Raw genomic sequence first — 17,622 nt, forward strand, 5'->3', positions numbered from 1 at the left:
CCCCAGCTCGACCTCGCTGGGCTCCTGGGGAAGACAGAGCGGGGAGAGGGACAGGGAAGGCAGGGAAGCATCTTGGGTTCTCTGAAAAAGCACCGTGTCGCCCTCCAGCCACAGGTGCCCTGACCGGCCCACTCCGCTCTCCTTGCTGTGAAGTAGGAGTTTGCAAAGCAGCCTCATGCCCATGCCAAGCGCCCGTCGCTGGCCAGCCTCTCCACCAGGGCACCAACCCGAGGAGACACGGTGACGCAAACTGATTTAAAAATGGGGGCGATGACGCCGGGCCTTTTGTGTTTCAGGATAAAAGGAAAATCCAGGAGGAGATCTCCGCGAAGCGCCTGAAGATCGAGGAGGAGAAGCTGCAGCACCAGCACCTCAAGGTAACGTGTCCTTCCCTTCCTCTCAGGGCCTGGTCCCTTCCTCTCGGGGGCCTGGTCCCTTCCTCTCCGGGGCTGGTCCCCGGGCGCCCTCCGGGCCCTCAGGCTTCAACAGGAAGTAGCCTTAGGAAGGAAAGGAGCCCCGAGCAGCCCTCCTCGCACCCTCCTGGCCTCAGAGAGGCTGACAAGCCGGCGATGTCTGCCTTTCCCGGCAGCAGGTGCAGAACTGAAACTGGCATGCTAACCTGTCAGCCTTCACTCCTGGCTTTCCTCATGTTCTTGGACGCTCTGGATGGAGGCTGCAGCCTTGGCCATCTGGCCCAGGACACGGTCTTGCTTCACTTCCCAGGGGGCGGGTCCAGCCAGGAAGTCCCTTTCAAATTCGTGAAAGGCCCGCCCTTCCCTCCAGGGGGCTAGAACCCACCCCGCCTGGCCCGCCGAGGACGCTGGGCCTGAAAGCCCACCCAATGGGTGCAGTGCTGGCTGAGAACGGTTCGGGTCTTTGTTTTATTTCCTTTGGACAGAACATGAGATCATAACCCAAAGAAAGCTCCATTTTAAGATCAGACTTTCCGTCTCCCGTGGGCGTGGCCGCGGTGATGAAAGCGCGCCGAGGCTCAGCATTTCCTTGCGTGGCTGTCCCGTGGGCGTGGGGAACTGCCCCTCTCGTTGGCATATTAATGCCATGGAGACCAGCCGTAGCCCTGGTGGGCTATCGCCCTTCTGCCTGCAACCTGGTGGGAAATTCACGATGAAGTAAATAACAAGGAGAACTTACAAGATGACTTTTAATTTAAACATAAGAATAAGCAGCAGCAGGGTTCTGGGGAAGTGGGCCTGAAGCTGACTCTTACGTAGAATTGACGTAGGCACACATAGGGCCTTTCCATCAATAAATATTTCTTTTATTTAATGTTTTTATTGATATTTTTAGAGAGAGAGGGAGAGAGAAACATCGATCAGTCGCCTCCTATCCGCCCCAGACGGGGTCCGAACCTGCAAGCAGGGCCTGTGCCCTGACCAGGAATAGAACCAGCAACTCTTGGTGTGCGGGACGACGCTCAGCCAACTGAGCCACGCCGGCCGGGACCATGACTGTTTCTTAAGCACCTCCTACGTGCCAGGTACTCAGCTGGACACTCGCCAGAGCTTCCATATAAAGTGAAGTCCGACCTGCGCCCGCACAGTGGACGCTGCCCCGAACCCAGAAGGCTCGTGTGCCGCGGGGAGCACGCCTGGAGGCCGAGGGGGCGGGGGAGGGGCGGCGGTGGAGCAGGCTCACCTCCCGGCTCCGCGGAGAGGGCTGGCTTGCCCCGCAGGCACCCTGCCAGAGCACAGCTCAGAATGTGGGCCAGCACCGGAGAAATCTACCCCGAAATAGGCGCACCATGCCCCGAGCGCGCTGGCCGCCGCCGCTACCGGGGTCCCTTCCACTTGCTTCTTCACCGCTTGTCCCCGCGCCGGACACCGCACCAGCTCGCTGACCGTGGGCCTTGCCAGTCCGCTCCAGCCACCACCTAAACGCTGCAGGTGCACACGCCACGAAGCGCACTCACGTCAAAGAATGCGGGAGCTCACCCCGAGCCCCTGCAGCTCCGGGCCCTGCAAACACCCCGACCGCGCTGGGCGGGCGGCTTCCCGGGGTGTCACTAGCATCCTGACACGCGGGCACGTCCTGGGGGTCATCTTGCCACGCATCGTGGTCAGAGTCTGAAGCCACCGAGAAACGTAAAGTACACTCAGACCAAGAAAACGTTCCTTTCCTGGGCGTCCATTGAATTCATGGTTTGAAACACAAATTGATTCCCAGAGTCTATGCCATGATGTGTGGGACGAGAAGTGCTTCGGAAACCTTTCCCTAAAAAACTGCCCAGCCCGGCCGGCGTGGCTCCGCGGTTGAGCATTGACCTATGAGCCAGGAGGTCACGGTTGGATTCCCGGTCAGGGCACATGCCCAGGTTTCAGATTCTGTCCCCAGTAGGGGGCATGCAGGAGGCAGCCCATCTATGATTCTCTCTCATCATTGACGTTTCTATCTCTCTCTCCCTCTCCATTCCTCTCTGAAATCAATAAAAATATACACTGAGTGGCCAGATTATTATGATCTCTGAACATATAATAATCTGACCACTCAGTGTATATCCTATATAATAAAAGGCTAATAAGCAAATCGTCCCCTCGACCAGGAGTTCGACCAGCAGGCAGGCCGGCCAACCGCCCATGTCCCCTCCCCCTGGCCAGGCTGGCCAGACCCCACCCATCCACATCCACAAATTCATGCACCGGGCCTCTAATATATATATGTATACACACTGAGTGGCCAGATGATTATGCGTTCAGAGATCATAATAATCTGGCCACTCAGTATGTGTGTGTGTGTATATATATATATATATATATATATATATATATATACTGCCCGAAGTAACCGGAAAATATAAACAAATATAATTTTTAACTGCCAAAATGCCTATGACTCCCATACCACTTACATTTTCCCTTAGTTAATATGCCTTTGATTCTGGATGTCACTGTGAAATAGAGCCCATTTATGTACATTAACCTCGTACGTTTAAGTCTAACTCGTGACATAAAAGCAAAGTAACCGTGTCCTTCTGATTGCACATCCACACGATAGGCTGCGAGCTCTCTGCCAGGGACATGGCGAGGTGTGTGTGACGCACCGCGTTTCATGCGGCTAAAATGAAAATCACTCTCACTCCCAGCCAGACCGAAAGCCAAGGAGGTAGCCCCACGCTGCCGTAATCACGTCACAACACTCACTCTCCGTGCACCGGGCAGCGTCATGGAGCAGCCCATCCCAGGGGCCGTACGGGGACGGGGCTGCACATGACTGACACTCCCCGGCGGAGGGGGGAAGAGGGGGCCGGGAAGGGCTTTAACGCCCTCTGACAGGGACCGCCTGTCTGCTTCCCTGCGCACCGGCGTCCACCAGATAGAAGTAAATTAAACTCGAGGTGCGTTCTGTAAAAAGGCGGCACCCTCAGGACCCCGGGGCGTCTTGGGCCTCGGGAGATGAGTCCTGACCTTTGGGGATCACACGGCCTGTGTCCGTGGGAACACGTTGCCGCGCACAGCTCAGCGGCGATAATTAGAGGCCGAGGGGATGACTATAAGGCCGCTCTGGCTCGCTGGGCGTGTTGTCCACGTGCCCTTGAACTCTGAGAGGCCAACGCAAACACCGTGACCTGGGAGGAGGGCGTCGCTCACCCCCGGGGTTTGCAAAGGCTGTTCCGTGCGTGCCCGGCTCCCAGGCCGCCCACTGAGCCCCGTGGGGCAGGCCAGGCCTCCTCTACGCTGCAAGTCACCATCTCCCACCACATCCACCCGTCATCAGCGCCATGTTTTTCAACAATGTGAAAACGATTGCCTTAAAATAACGGTCCTTCGGTAACTAGCTAGCACAACCTCACTTAAACTTCTTTTAAAAAATTCAGACACATGTACATTGCCGCCTAGTCGTCCTAGAACCCTTCGGAAAGGAACAAAAGCCCTTCTTCCTGGTTCTCATGGCCGGCGAGAGAGAGACGTCCCCGGAAATAAGGGAAGGTTCCCTCTCTTCTCTTCCCACCATCTCAGACACAGTGGGCCCAGAGGAATATGACTGAGCGAGTGATTGACAGCGGTGCTGGACTTACCGAGACGGCATTTTGCTTCGGGAAGAAGAGGGAGAATGCAAAATCTTTCAAAATACTATCCAGTCGTTGCCACGGGAGATGCGAACAGGATGCGGGGAAAGCCCCCCCCCAAATTCACCAGCCTCTTCCACCGGCTTCCCCTCCCCTCGGGCTCGGGCTCGGGCTCAGGAATGCAGTTCTTCCCTGCGGGTTCAGGGGCATTTTCTTTCCTTACCATGAAACAGACATCTCCTTTGTTTTGGGAAAACGGACGAAATTCCAACTCACCACCCTGGCTGGTTTGGCTGAGTGGATAGGGCGTCGGCCTGTGGGCTGAAGGGTCCCGGGTTCGATTCTGGTCGAGGGGACATGCCCCGCCTGCAACCATGATCCCCAGCAGGGGGCGTGCAGGAGGCAGCCCATCAGTGATTCTCTCTCATCATGGATGTTTCTCTCTCTCTCTCCCTCTCCCTCTCTGAATTCAATAACAATATATATATATTTTTAAAGAAGGGTGCAAAGAAGGAAAATGCCAGGTTTATTCAGGCAAGGTGGTGAGAGAGGGTAATTTCTCGCTGAAGTGTGCCCGTGTGGAAACGCCTAGCTCTGAGAGTGGTCAGAGGTCTGGGGTGGCGGACAGGTTTCAGGGAACGTCTCTGTGTCTCCTGACTCAGAAAAAGGCCCTGCGGGAGAGCTGGCTGCTGGACGGCGTCGGCGGCGGCGGGAAGGAGCAGGAGGAGCTGAAGAGGCAGAACCAGCAGGACCAGCGCCAGATCCAGGCCCTGGACCAGAGCATCCTCAGGTAGGGCCTCGCGGGAGGCTCCCCAGCCACCTGTGTCCTGATTCCGTCCCCACGTCGCAGGTGGGAGAGCCATTCTCACGTTTGGGGACAAGATCGGATCTTCCGAGTGAGATTTCTAATAGAAACTAGGGAAACACCCCCGAAGGGAACATGGGAATTGTGCTGTAAATGCCACCTGCGCCTAGCAACCCAAGAGGGATTGTCAAGTGCATATCGGTGACTCCGCCTATGGCTCATCCACAAGACGGTAGCACTGATATCCATCCTTGAGAGTGACGGGGCAGCTTACAAACACAGACACGAAGCTAGAAGCACCTGCCTGGCATGGCAGGGGATCCAACAACAGGCCTGCGCAGCCCCAGCCCCGCCCTCCCCTGAGGATGGGACAGCTCCCCAGGTGTGCTTCCGCTGTCCCCCCACACCGCCCAGGCCTCCCTGCCACACCCACAGTGCGGGGAGGAGAAGGCGCTGTGGGAAGACCTCACAACATTGTCTCTCGTCGACTTCCCCGATTGTTTGGTCACAGGCGGTGACCTCCCTTCCCAGTCCAGCCCTGCCCGTCACACGTGCTCAGTACAGTCGGCAGCTTCTGATCTAGCCAAGCTTTTCTATCGCCTGGGTTTACAATGAGGTGATGGGTGTGTGGGGAAATCGGAAAACTCAAATATACGATAGGATTTATTAGTGTTATCACAAAATAGAGACAGCACGGGAGAAAGAGAGGGGGAGGAGGAAGGGAAGGAGGGGGAGTGGGAGAAGGAGGAGAGGGAGGGGGAGGGGGAGGAGGGGGAGAAAAATGTATTTTCTAGCCATAGTGCCCTCTAGGCACTTTAGACAGGGTGTCCCCCAAAAATGTATGCACACTTTAACAGCTGATAGCTCAATTTAAAATATATATATATGTTTTTATTGATTTCAGAGAGGAAGGGAGAGGGAGAGAGAGAGAGAAACATCAATGATGAGAGAGAATCATTGATCTCCTGCCTCCTACACGCCCCACCCTGGGGATGGAGCCCACAACCCGGGTATATGCCCTGACCAGGAATTGAACCCTGACCTCCTGGTTCATAGGTCCACACTCAACCACCGAGCCACGCCAGCCAGGCAAGCTTCAGTGTCAATAAGGAACTCCATGACGTAGAAATAGAAAGGTGAACGGATTTTGTTGCTGGTTATGGTTTAGCCAGATTTCACTCATTCTCGTTCGGGCCCACGTTGAACCCCTGCCTAAGGCTCCCATCGGCCTGTGCAAGGCAGTCTGCGCCTTAATGACAGGAACGGCTCCTCAGCCCCAGCCAGCCACGTCCCGCATCACGTGGCAGTGGCATGGACAAGCCGCTCCGCTGTGATCACATGAGAGGGAAGAGAAAGGGGGAAAGGGCCAAAAGGGAGAACACAAAACACCCTCCATTTGTTTCTTCTTCTTAAATTCGCCGTTGCCTGGAAACACTCAAGAAATTAATCCGAGGCAATTACAGGAGTCAAACCCATTCCCAGCATGCTTTTCGCTCTCCGTGTTTAACTCGTTGGTTTACCAGATTTGCAGTTCCATCTGTTGTTGTTTTTAATTTCCCAGATATTCTGATTATTTTTTAATTTAGGAGCCCTTCAAATTCAACAAAAGAAGCTAAGTAAATTAATTTTCCAGGAAAAAAAAAAAGGAAGAAATCTATTCACCATCTCTCTCCCAAAAAATGCCTAATTACAATGCCTAGCACATGGCATGAACATGTGACTGCTCAGCCTAATAAGTGAATGGATGAAAAAACAGATGATGAAGAGACAGGAGGATGGACGGATGGATGGATGGATGGATGGATGGATGGACTTAGAAAATATCGATGTGAGGGACCAGGTGAAGACTAGACAATGACTTGAACATTAATGAACTAAAAAGAAAAATTGAAATTTTAAGCTTCTCAAAACACCTCTCTTTATATCCCTTAACTTTCCAACATGCTTTTGCAGTCAAAATAATATAAAGAACTTGAAGCACAAATATGAGACCACCCGCTGAGGGGACATAGTCCCTGGGCTCTGGATGTGACTAAAGAAGGAAGGAAGGAAGGGGGAGGGGCATTGATTTCAGTGACCCACCCCCCATGGCCTGGTCACAAAGAAAGAAAGTGCGGCCCTGGCCGGTGTGGCTCAGGGGATAGATCATCGGCCTGCAGACTGAAGGGTCCCCGGGTTCAATTCCCGGTCAAGGGCACGTACCTCAAGTACAGGCCCTGGTCAGGGTGCATGCAGGAGGCAACCAATCTATGTGTCTCTCTCACATCGATGTTCCTCTCTGTCTCTCCCCCTCCCTTCCACTCTCTCTAAAAACCAACAAAAAAATATCCCCAGGTGAGGATTAACAACAGGAAAAGGAAGTGCGAGGGCAGAGACTCAGGGCGAGGGAGGAAGGTGTGTGTGCCTCGGGGCGCAGGCGCACTCACTCCCCAGGAGAGCTCCATCCCCCAGCTCAGCCGAAGGCCTCACCGAAGTGCCCTCAGTCCCTTTAGACCACCCACGACTCGAGGGTCCTTGTTGGGTATCTATGTTGCATGAAGCTAGCGTGTGGTCTTCAGAGACTGGCGTCCTGCCCGGGTGTGCAGTGAGCACAGTGAACACTGGGGCAGAGCGAACTGAAGGGGCCGGGAAGCGAGGAGACAGGGGCGGCTCTGTTACCCCGGAGAGAGAAATGTGAGGGCGACAAAGCCGGCGATTGTGTCCGACAGAGAGTCCGTGGCCCTAGGCATCATTGAACGGGTGTGTCGCTTCATTATATGATTACAAGTAGTTTATTCACTGAAAATATTTTCCCTACCACTTAAACACCAGGAAAGAAAAAGGCTTTCCAAGTTCAAGGAAGGAGAAGAACGTCTGTGGTTAGCTTGCCACATCCTGGGTACCATCATTGAAGGTCACTTGGCAAACTCCAGCCCCCTATGCAGAGGGCAAATGTGAACTTTGATTACACGTATTAGGTCTTATTAAGTGTCGGCACGTAGTAGGTGTTCCCAGCAGGACCTAATCAAAAATCGCACACCCAGCCCAGCCGGCGTGGCTCAGTGGTTGAGCGTCGACCTATGAACCAGGAAGTCACGGTTAGATTCCCGGTCAGGGCACATGCCTGATTGCAGGCTGGATCCCCAGTAGAGGGTGTGCAGGAGGAGCTGATCCATGATTCTCTGTCATCATTGATGTTTCTATCTCTCTCTCTCCCCCTTCCTCCCTGAAATCAATAAAAATATATTTTAAACACACACACACACACACACACACACACACACACACACACAGCCTCTGCCTGCCAATGCGTTGGAGAGGCCCCTAACCACCCGGCCTCCACGCCCGCCTGCAGGGTGTGCGTTCACGTGCATCCGTTTGAAACTACCTGCGTCACCAGCACAGGGAAGTGCCCGGGTCCCTGCAGACCAGTTGGGTTCCTGCATTTTGACGGCCAAGGAACCCCTTCACGTTCCAAATCCTGTTCTGGTGGAGAGGGATTGCTTGTCTCCTAAACCATTCCCTTGCGACATCGCCTGCCTGCACGGCAGCTTCAGGTCATGGTGGCGTCCCCTGCCCATCAGATAATGGCCAACGTTGACGGCATTCTATCTGGTGGTGAGATGCCCCCACGTTCCTCGCGCGTCACGAGGAACGACTCAGCTCCTCCAGGCCTCTGCGCTGGCCCCAGTGCTCAGGGCCGACGCACACTTGTTTCAGCGTCATCGAGGGTTATCCGAAGCCATGTGTGGGACTGCTGTCCAGCTCTTAAAGGCTCAGGATCAGACGCAGGAGATCTGGCTCGAGGCAGACTCCGTGCTTGCCCTTTGCCAAATGCCCTTTCCTTCCCTGGCGCGCTCCCCCGGGGCGTGTGGCTCTGCACCGGTGCGCTCGCTCTTCCTTGTTGTCATTGTCCACACGCCCTGGCAAGGGCTGGCCGTCCGCGACGCCCGCCCGCCCTCCAGGCAGAGAAGGACTCTTGTCTTTCCCGACACACTTCCGTTTCAGCTGGTGAGCGCCAGGGCCTGCCACGTCGTCAGTGCTTATTAAAGGTTTGTTAAATGTTTGATGACATGTATGGGAACCGTCTTTAAAAAAATACAACAAAGCAGCCCACATTTGACTAGACTGCTCTCTCCATTTTATGGGAGAAGGTGTGGTTTGGCATTAGCCTTGGCCAAATGCTCTCTAAAGATAAAATATCTTTACCGCCGACCCAATAGGAATCACCGCCCGCCCGTCACAGGTGACCAATACCCTTCGGTCCGGGTTGCCTGGCCTCAAGCATGCGCTCTGTGCACTGCGGGGCATCAGGGAGGCCAGGGCTGTTCAGCTGCAGGAACCGCTCTGTGATGTTTTAATCACAGCTTTCCCCCTGCAGACCTGAGGCATTCCGTATTAATAGCTCATGACAATACAGAGCATTCGGAAATATGTAAACTCTTTACCCACCAGAGCAAGGACTGAATTATTTTTTTTTTCTATTTTACTGGCTAACTATCCCAAAATGCAAGCCACGCATGAGTAATTCTGCAAACCAATGGGGGCGGGGAGGGGGGGAGGGAGATGGGAAAGTCCATGAAATCGGTCACTGAGATTCCTCCCCATGAGGTTATGCGAGAAGGGGGTTTCGATGTTCTATGTGAGACTCCAGCATAGCAGCGGCCTGAACAAGACGAGGGAGGTTCGCTCTGTCCGGCCCGTAACCATCCGGCTGGGAGTCCTTCCAGGGGACGCGGGCAGCAAGTCACCTGATTCTGCCTGTTGTTATTCTGCTCCCCCCACCCCCACCCCCACCCCCCAAGCGGTGCCCTTGGTTGTGTGGCCACCATCGGCTCTCCACTGCCCCCCCCGCATTCCAGCCTGGGCAGGGGAAGATAAACGGAGGACAGACACCTCTATTTTAAGGCTATGACCTGAGCATTGCAGAGGTCACTTCTACTACTGTCCTATTGGCCAGAATCCAGTCACATGGCACCCCTTAATGCAAAGGGGGCTGGGAAGTGTAATCTGTGGCCGGGCGGCCGGAGAGACACATGAAACCCAGGGAGTTCTATTTCTGAAAGAACAGGAGACACGGGGGTGCGGGTATTAGCAGGTGGTCACACGGACTAGCACATTCCTTCGCTTACTGCACGGATCACGTTTATCAATCAGGCACCATCCCATGATTATTGTCACAGTCCTGGCAACGTTGGGGTGCATTTTGGTTTTCTGTCTAGAATGGGGTTTTCAAGGACAGGGTGTCCCTGAAGCTGTATTGGCACCGCCTTGTTCCAAAGGCATCGATATTAAAACTGAAGATCCTAACAGCATCGTCCCCATACGTCAAGGTTTCAGGTTGGATCCCCAGTCGGGGCAGACAAAAGAATCAACCAATGAATGCATCAGTAAGTGGAACGACACATTTTTTAAAATATGTTTTTATTGGTTTCAGAGAGGAAGGGAGAGGGAGAGGGACACAGAAACATCAATGATGAGAGAGAATCATTGATTGGCTGCCTCCTGCACGCCCCACACTGGGGACTGAGCCCAAAACCTGGGCCTGTGCCCTGACCGGGAATGAAACCGTGACCTCCTGGTTCAGAGGTCACGCTCAACCACTGAGCCACGCCGGCCAGGCTAGAACAACAAATTGATCTTTCTCTCTCTCTCAAATTGATTGATTGATTTTTTTTAATTTTTTAATTGAAGATTGAATCTCCAGATGGACCTGGTAGGTTTTCTCTTTCCCTGGAGATGTCGGAGCCGGCCCTCCCCCCCGCCCCTCCCCAGGGAGGAGAAGGGACAGGAGTCATTACTGAGGAGCACCTTTTAGGTCACACCCTGTGCCCGAGGCTTACAAACATGACCTCATCTACCTCCGCCAGAAAACCCTCTGGGAAACTCTTACCCCAAACGAGGGAGCGGAAGCTGGGGCGGCTCGGTGCCCCCGCCACGCGTGCCAGCCTCGCACGGGCTCCCTCTCCGTGCCCGTGGGCAGAGCTGGGGCGGGGGAAGCGAACCTTCACGCAAAATCACAAAATACAGGTGAACCTCCAGCGCCTTCCCAGTCTCCTGTGGGCGAGAAAGGAACGCAGCTCCCGGGCCCAGAGGAAGGGTCAGGGGTCAGGGGTCAGGGGTCGCCCCTGCTCAGCACTCGGAGCTGAATTCAACACCTGCTGGAGCCACACCGCCGGGGAGCCTGGGAGTCCCGGACTCGGCTCCGTCTGTCTGTCCCGCTCAGGGGGAGGGGGTGACAGGTGCGTGTCATCTGAGCCTCTGTCCGCTGGTCTCCACAGTGCCCGGGGAGTGGCCCAGCCCGGGGGTAACGCCTCGGGGCGCCCCAGCACCTCGCCGCGGGGCCCGTCTGGGCGGAGCCGTGGCTCCCGGGACACGCGCTGCATCAGTCCTGCCCAAGGCTGCGGCGAACCGGTCATAAACCACACCTCCAGCTGCCTCGGTGACACGGCCACGCTGCTCGGTCCCACCCGCCCCGCCTCCGCCGCTTCCCAGGGCGCTGCTGAGCCTCCGTCACTGTAGCCGCGTCCGGGTGGGAGCAGGGAACCCCACAGGGCCTCCCCCCAGCGCCCCCACAAGCAGGCTGGGCAGCCAGAGGGCCTGACTCCTGGGCAGACAGACGGTCGTCCCCCCCCACCCCCCCACCCCCCGGCAGAGATCAGCTACCCCGGCAAAGCCCTGGGGAAGGGCCGGACAGGAAGGCTGCTGTCATGTGTGGGTGGCCCCACCAGCATGTCCACCTTCGCTCTCTTCATTAGCGTGAAAGTCATAGCCCTTCCCCTCCGCTGAGCCAGGAGGATGCCGCTGTGTCTGCCTAAGAACCGACTGTCAAGTCTTGTTCCCACGGTGGGGTGGCCGATGAGACGGAGTTGGGAGCTCAGGCTCCGAAGGGAGCGGTGAAGGGAGGGTTTGCTTCCCGTCCTGCGCAGGCCAGGGCCTCCCGGCCGGGACCTTCCGAGGGCTCAGCTCGCTCATCTGCGCAATGGAACCATCGCAGGGCTCCGGGGCCGGTGGTGAGGACCAAGCAGGCCAGGCCCGGCACAGTGTGTGATGCTCATACATGTTACACGTGGTGCTAACGGCTGACAGGCGGTGCTGTGACATAGGACATGCGCTTCCGAATTCTTTTCTCCTGAGCTGCCGTCTGTTTGGCCCTCATGGCACCCCCGTCGGGGGGTGTTAGTCCTTGCTTCACTCCACCGACAACGGGAAGGGCGCAGTGGACCCTGCACAGCAGAAAACCACCTTCCGAAACGGCCCCTTCTTGGCGCACCCAGCGTCCTGTTCCGTCCTTTTTCTAAGCTAAAAGTGGCGTGATGCCGGGGACCGGGGACATTATCTCGTGATGAGTACGGGAGGCTGCACCAGGCCACGGCACGGAATGAAAGCTGCCGGCTCTCCCCGGGGACTCTCGAACATAACCCTCTTCCCCAGCAAGTGGCCACGGAGGAGGTGGACTGCAGGCGCGGACAGCATCCCAAATCCTCTCTCAGACCCTCTGTTACCTAAACTGGCACCTGCCCACCGCCTCTCAGGCGCTGGGAGGGGCTCACTCACCCATCGGCCCCGCCTCACAGCCCGGGAGGCACCAGGAGGCCAGCGCTCTGTCCCCACCGCTGGTTCTGGCCGCCTGAGTCAGCTCTCCCCATGCCTCCGCTCCGCCCGAAAGGTGACACCTCCTGAGGATGGGATGCGGCAATGACATGACGGAAACTCTAACCCACCGCGGAGAGAGAAGCAGTGAAGGTTAGGGAGCCGTCCCCCAGCGACCTCCCCCAAGAGGCCTCATGCACAGACAATTTTAGTTTTACGTATGGAGGTGTCCCCCCAAAATGTCTACACACGCTCTGAATAATTCTAAAGGCAGTGCTTATTGAAATACATCTCATTTTCAGAATTGATCTACAAGCTGTTAAAGTGTGTGTACCCTGTATATACAGGTATACACATATATATACATATATCTAAAACTAAAATCTTTTAAATATATACCCATATGAATATGTATGTGTGCATATGCAGGTATACACATACTTTGACTAATTACATGGATGTATATAGATACGTAGATGTGTACATATACTCGTAAAGATAGATAGATAGATAGATGATAGATAGATGATAGATAGATAGATAGATAGATAGATAGATAGATAGATAGATAGATATGTCTATACAAACACATTTGCCTTCCTCACTACACCACACACAGCTCTCAGGAAACTGAAATCAGAACCAAGGATCCTACCTAGGGTTGGGATGCACAGGGTCCTTCCCTGTTAAATAGCGGTGATTCTTGACTCGAGCTCAATAATTATAATGTTCTAGAGCAGTGGTTCTCAACCTTTCTAATGCCACGACCCTTTAATACAGTTCCTCATGCTGTGGTGACCCCCAACCATAAAATTATTTTCGTTGTCACTTCATAACGGTAATTTTGCTACTGTTATGAATCGTAATGTAAATATCTGTGTTTTCCGATGGTCTTAGGCGACCCTGCTAGCGGTTCTTCAACCTGTGGGTCGCAACATTAGAAAGGTTGAGAACCGCTGCTGTAGAGCCTAAGACCATCGGAAAACACAGATATTTATGGTTCATACAGTAGCAAAATTACAGTTATGAAGTAGCAACGAAAATAATTTTATGGTTGGGGGTCACCACCACATGAGGAACTGCATTAAAGGGTTGCGGCATTAGAAAGGTTGAGAACCTCTGCTCTAAAGTGTTGACTGGCTAGAAAAAAAGATCACTATGATTTTTTCCAAATCGCTTACATGGAGATGTGGGTCAGACACGCAGGCGAGCGACACACACACACACACACACACACACACACACACGGTTCTTTCTGTGCAACTTGAAACGTAAGAGTCTTTTCCAAGACATTCCTGGGTTTCACCTCGAAGTAACACTAGTCATTGCAATGGAGACCAGGTGGCAAGGGTCAAATACTTCACCAAGAATTCCTTTTCCCCGGGACACACGGTCACCTGGCACTGACCACTGTTCGGTCAGAGCCGGGTGCCGGGTGCCTCCCGTGGGCCAAAGGCGCGGTTTGGTGCGGGGCTGCGTTCTCGGAAGGCGCCTGGACACTCGTCCCAGGAGAGCGGGTGCCCGGGGAGACGCACCTGAGAGCGACGCCCTTGTCCTGCCGTCGCCATAAAACGTCTGTCGTTTCTGTTGTCAGGCTTGAAAAAGAGATCCAAGACCTGGAGAGGGCTGAGCTGCAGATCTCGGCTCATGAAGAGGCGATTTTAAAGAAACTGAAGTCCGTGGAGAGGACGACGGAAGACATAATCAGGGTGAGTGCCCAGATTAAGCCTGAAACCCAGATTTCCTCTCCAAGCGCGTCCGCGAGAGCGTCCCATTCTTCAACGTAGACCCACATGCAGAAGTTATTTTTGTCAGCTGTGTTAACCTTAAAGAATTCTTTCTCTTTCCCTTATAGTCTGTGAAGGTGGAAGAGGAGGGAACGCCAGGAGGTATGTTTCTGAGCATTCTCGTCTGTGTCTCACTCAGATGTTTTTTGACAAGCCCACTGACATGTCTCCATGACTGTCCATGTCCTCCAGATGTATTTTGAATTAATATTAATTTTACAGAGTCGATTGAAGACATCTATGCTAATATCCCCGACCTTCCAAAATCCTACGTCCCTTCCCGATTGAGGAAGGAAAGAAATGACGGACTAGAAGACGATGAACACAATAGAAAAGGTACACGAGCGACCTGCCTCCAGAGGCAGGCTCCCGCCTGCAGAGCTTTGCAAGGTCACCTTAGCCACGTGCTCTGCCCTCTGCGCGCCCAGCTTAATCCAGGGTCCGTTTCATAGACTCCCATGGGGTGTGAGGTCACCTGCACAAGGAGGGGTGACCGGCCGTGGCGTTCAGCCCAGGCGCTCTATTCCCTAGCAACGAGGTACGGACAGTGGAGAGGAAGGCTGACGGGAACAAGCAATCCTTGAAATCAAAACTCCTCTCCTCGAAAGCATCTCTCCCACCAGATCCCACCCCGCAGACACCCTCTCCAGCCACTAAGATCCTCTGAGATCAAAATAAAACACTCCCCTGGGGCAGGCCAGGCGTTGTTTACCCCCAAGGGGGATGGTTTTTATAAAACAAAACTTCAAAGCCTCCGGGGGGAAAATGAAGTTCTCTATTCGGGCCCAGAGGGATGCTTTGCATTTTAGACCAGAAAGGGAAGCTACGTTCCAGGTACCAGCCATTCGCTCATTCATTCAGCAACTATTTAGTGACCACGCACTCCATGCCAAGCTCCATCCTCGCAGTAAGAACACGGTAGTGAATAACACAGCAAGAGCCCGGCCTCAGGGGCTCAGTGGTTGGCCGCTGTTGACCTATGAACCAGGAGGTCATGGCTCCATTCCGGGTCAGGGCACATGCAGAGGGCGTGCAGGAGGCAGCCAAGCAATGATTCTCTCTCACCACTGATGTTTCTATCTCTCCCCGCTCCCTTCCTCTCTGAAGTCAATAAAGACATATTTAAAAATGAACCGCTGCCCTCATGGAGCTGACATTCTAAGGGAGAAAACAGACAGACGTTAGGTAAATAATAAACTATAGCACCTTAGGCAGTGAGGATGCTGAAGAGAAGGGTGAAGCAGAGACGGGGAGGGGGGGTGGGGGATGGGGGTGAGGGCTCTGCCATGGCAGTCGGGTAGCCGAGGCCAGGAGCTGGGGCGATGGAGGAGGCAGGAAGGCAGTGGCTTCGGAAGGAAGGTGGGGACCAGCCAGCGCGAGCCTGGCCTCACTGCCATGGTGCCCACCGTCCTATTAGCTTCCCGGAGCCAGTTAAAACGGCAGCCACGGGACCTGGCTGGGCCCTGGCGGGGCCTCCGTTTCCCCCCATCAGCAGGCTCGCTCCAGTCCGCGGGCTGCAGGGCCGCTGGCGGCTTTGATTTTAGCCCTTTCTCTACTTGACCGTGGGAGTGAAAGTGAGAAGCAGCGTCCGGCCACAGGCGAGGCCTGCGATCCCAGCCCCCGCCCTCTTCACGACCTTCCCCGGAGAGGACATCAGTGTCCTCTATGGTCTCACGTGGCTGCGAGGTCCCTGAGCAGCAAGGGGGGGACTTAACCCGACGCGGGGACCGTGCAGGCCTCTGCCTCCAGGAACGCACAGAGCGGAATACTTCTCCCCGCTCGCGGGAAGGTCTGAGTCCCCAGTGAGTCAGGATGTGTGTAAATCCATCTCGTGGGGTGTGTTCATTAGAAAGAACACAGCTTTGGGTGCTGGTGAAAAGCCTCACTATCTGAAACCATCCGCTTCTCTCCTCCCATCCCTCCCATTCTTCGCTGATGGCACATCCTGACCTAAAGCCCCATCTCACCACAGTCCTGGTCACTATGTAGTTGATGAATAAAATCAGAAAGGCACACACTAGACCAGGCCCCATGAAAACCATCAGAAGGGGCCGTCACGCACACACAGAGGCCGCGAGAGGCTAGTGTACGGGGGAGGAGGAGGCGGGAACTGACCCGGAGCTCGGCCTTGTCTCTCCGCAGCTCTGTACGCCATGGAAATCAAGGTGGAGAAGGACCTGAAGACGGGCGAGAGCACGGTCCTGTCCTCCATCCCGCTGCCGTCGGAGGACTTCACGGGCGAGGGGGTGAAAGTGTACGACGACGGGCGCAAGTCGGTGTACGAAGTCGGCTCCGACCACAGGGCCGCGCTCAACGGCACGGACGGCCTGGCGCCCGTGGAGGTGGAGGACCTCCTGAGACAGGCGTCCGAGAGGCGCTCCCGGTCCCCGACCGAGTACCACGAGCCCGTCTACGCCAACGCCTTCGGCAGGCCCGCCACCCCGCAGCGGGAGAACGCGGCCCCCGGGCCAAACCTCCAGGGAAGGGTCCCGAGGCAAGCCAACGGACTGGGAGGCGACAGGGACCGCTCCGGCCCCCACGTGGACAACGGGCTGTCGGGGGGGAGGGGTGACGGCTTGCCTCCCGACAGCCCCCCTCGGCCGACCCCTCACCCCCGCCGATGGGTGATTCCACACTCAGAGAGGCTGCCGGCCGCTTGGGAAGGAGCGGATGGGACGGATGGGACACCGGACAAGCAGGCGCCCTCCCCCACGGCAAGGCCGGGCCCCAGAGGAGGGCCCGTCGGGAGGCCCGAACGCCCGGGCCCCTCTCCCCCTCGGCAGGGGGCCGAGGAAGACGTGCGATACAACATCGTCCACTCCCTGCCTTCTGACATGGACGGCGCCGAGCCCGTGACCATGATCTTCATGGGGTACCAGCAGGCGGAAGACGATGCGGAGGAGAGGGGCATCCTGACGGGCTACGACGGCGTCATCCACGCCGAGCTGGTGGTCATCGACGAGGAGGAGGGCGAGGGAGAAGCTGGGAAACCTGCCCCCCACGCCAGGGCGCCCTACGGTCCGGCGCACCAGCCGGCCAGGCCAACACCTCTCCCCAGGAAGAGAGCGGAGGTCAAGCCCCCCGAGAACGCACGCCACCCTTCTCCCCACAAGAACTCCATGTCGCTGAGAGAGCAAGAAGCACGCCTGGGCAGCCCTGTCCACCCGCCGCCACACGCGGCCCCGACGGCCGGGGACGGCACGGAGGACCCGTCGCTCACAGGTAACACGCGTGGCAAGGCTTGCCGCTGCTGTTTGGTCATGTGACAGCCTGATCCCCGTGCTGTTAACAAACCCTCTTGCTTTCCACTAACACACGCTAAGGTTGATCATTAACCCTGATTTCACTGTCACCCGAGGTGAGTCAGTGAATTCAAAAGATAAGGAGAAACGGGTGGTTTTTTTTTTTTAAATCGTCGCCTTATTTGGGTTTTG

General features: G+C 55.5%; 1 protein-coding gene across 2 annotated transcripts in view; it reads left to right on the forward strand.

The window, feature by feature from the left end:
• The window catches only part of PALMD (palmdelphin), a 36,964-nt gene that overhangs the window by 14,683 nt on the left and 4,659 nt on the right, over positions 1–17,622 (forward strand). The window contains exons 2-7 of one of the 2 annotated variants that reach the window (XM_079760469.1): positions 297–377; positions 4,687–4,814; positions 13,996–14,110; positions 14,257–14,290; positions 14,411–14,524; positions 16,331–17,410. In XM_079760469.1, the coding sequence (XP_079616595.1) occupies positions 297–377; positions 4,687–4,814; positions 13,996–14,110; positions 14,257–14,290; positions 14,411–14,524; positions 16,331–17,410 (1,552 nt within the window). The remainder of the gene's footprint in view (positions 1–296; positions 378–4,686; positions 4,815–13,995; positions 14,111–14,256; positions 14,291–14,410; positions 14,525–16,330; positions 17,411–17,622) is intronic. The other variant, XM_079760470.1, reaches the window with a different exon arrangement.

Source organism: Cnephaeus nilssonii (genome assembly GCF_951640355.1).
Source record: "Cnephaeus nilssonii genome assembly, chromosome: 21".
In the NCBI taxonomy this organism is placed as follows: domain Eukaryota; kingdom Metazoa; phylum Chordata; class Mammalia; order Chiroptera; family Vespertilionidae; genus Cnephaeus; species Cnephaeus nilssonii.